Consider the following 1,208-nt stretch of genomic DNA (forward strand, 5'->3'; position numbering starts at 1 on the left):
TACTGAAGTCAAACGGTCGATTGGTTGCCTCAGTTCCATTGCCGTAGCCGCCGAGTCCGTCTCGTCTTTCGATTCGAAACTCGTTCCGCGATCCTTCTTGCCCTGCGGCCATGTTCTCTCGGCTTGTAACCTCGGATGACATACCTGCCTTGATTAGTTTCGTGCCCCAAGTCAATGAGAGCTGACGTACATTGTGGCTTCGAGGGCGTCTTTCCACAGACCGTAATGCTCAAGTACTTCAGGCAAACCTAATGATCTTTCTCCGGTTATGCCATCCCAGTCATCCATTCTCCCTTGGCCTATCTCCTTTACAAGCTCCAATTCAATCGAGCCAGGAAATTCTTTTCCGTGGGAGATTTCCAGTCCGGCAGCTTTCATCATGTCCACGACCCAAAAACCTTCGGGATTTTCTGTGATCTTGTGGTGCCCAACAGGCAAGGCAAATTCAACATCGATAAACGCGCCTGGGAGGAGGAACCTAGATTCTCAAGACTCAGTGAATGTTCCTTACGAAATAATACAGAATCGTTACCTAACTAGTTCCTCGAGAAGATCCATCGTGATTGGGGTCCCGGCGGTTCCGAAAAGTATGTATGGGCGAGACGCCGAAGTGTGGAGCTCGAAGTTGTGCCTGTTCTTGTCAGTAGAATAACGCATCAAGATTTGCCAACGTACGAATAGTCCTGGAGAACAATTTTGTTCTTGCTGTCGTCCTCCGTGTGATGCGATATCGAATCCGACTGTCGCATCGCCAAGGTCGCTGTTCTGAACCTATAATAACGATCGAAGACAATCAGTGTCCCCTCCTCAACATCCGAAAGATCAGCATAGCGCGTTCGTCTCCGCAACGCGTCGATCGTCTTCGTGGTTCCGTCATCGTGGATGGCGATCTGTGATGCGAGCTCGCTAATGTGATCAATCTCGGCGTCATGACTGTCATCTGAGGACTTCAATTTGTGTTCAACATCAGGAGTTTGACCGATCGCCATATTCTGTCTTGAAGAAAATCATTTGCTGAAAACAGCTGCGGAGTATGGTTCAAATCTGTTCAGCTCTCTACTCTGGAGCACGACGCCTTTACAACATCCTGTCTTTGGTGCACGGTCTCGTCATCTCGCCTCATAGTACCTAGCCACTAACCAAGCCGTGGTGGGTCTCGAAACTAGCTGGGGCTGACTGCCCGAAAACTCAAGACAAACACCCCTTGA

The 1,208-nt window shown here is 49.5% G+C and overlaps 1 protein-coding gene across 1 annotated transcript; it reads right to left on the bottom strand.

The window, feature by feature from the left end:
- Window positions 1–171: 171 nt before the first annotated feature.
- CABS01_17224 (uncharacterized protein) lies at window positions 172–989 on the bottom strand (the record flags this gene model as incomplete). The annotated part of the gene is made up of 2 exons (XM_060550551.1): window positions 172–478; window positions 676–989. The coding sequence occupies 2 exons, from the start codon at window positions 987–989 to the stop codon at window positions 172–174; spliced, it is 621 nt and encodes a 206-aa protein (XP_060394443.1).
- Between the last annotated feature and the right edge of the window lie 219 nt (window positions 990–1,208).

The sequence above is a fragment of the Colletotrichum abscissum genome, assembly GCF_030869225.1.
Source record: "Colletotrichum abscissum strain IMI 504890 chromosome Unknown Scaffold_489.1, whole genome shotgun sequence".
Classification (NCBI taxonomy): domain Eukaryota; kingdom Fungi; phylum Ascomycota; class Sordariomycetes; order Glomerellales; family Glomerellaceae; genus Colletotrichum; species Colletotrichum abscissum.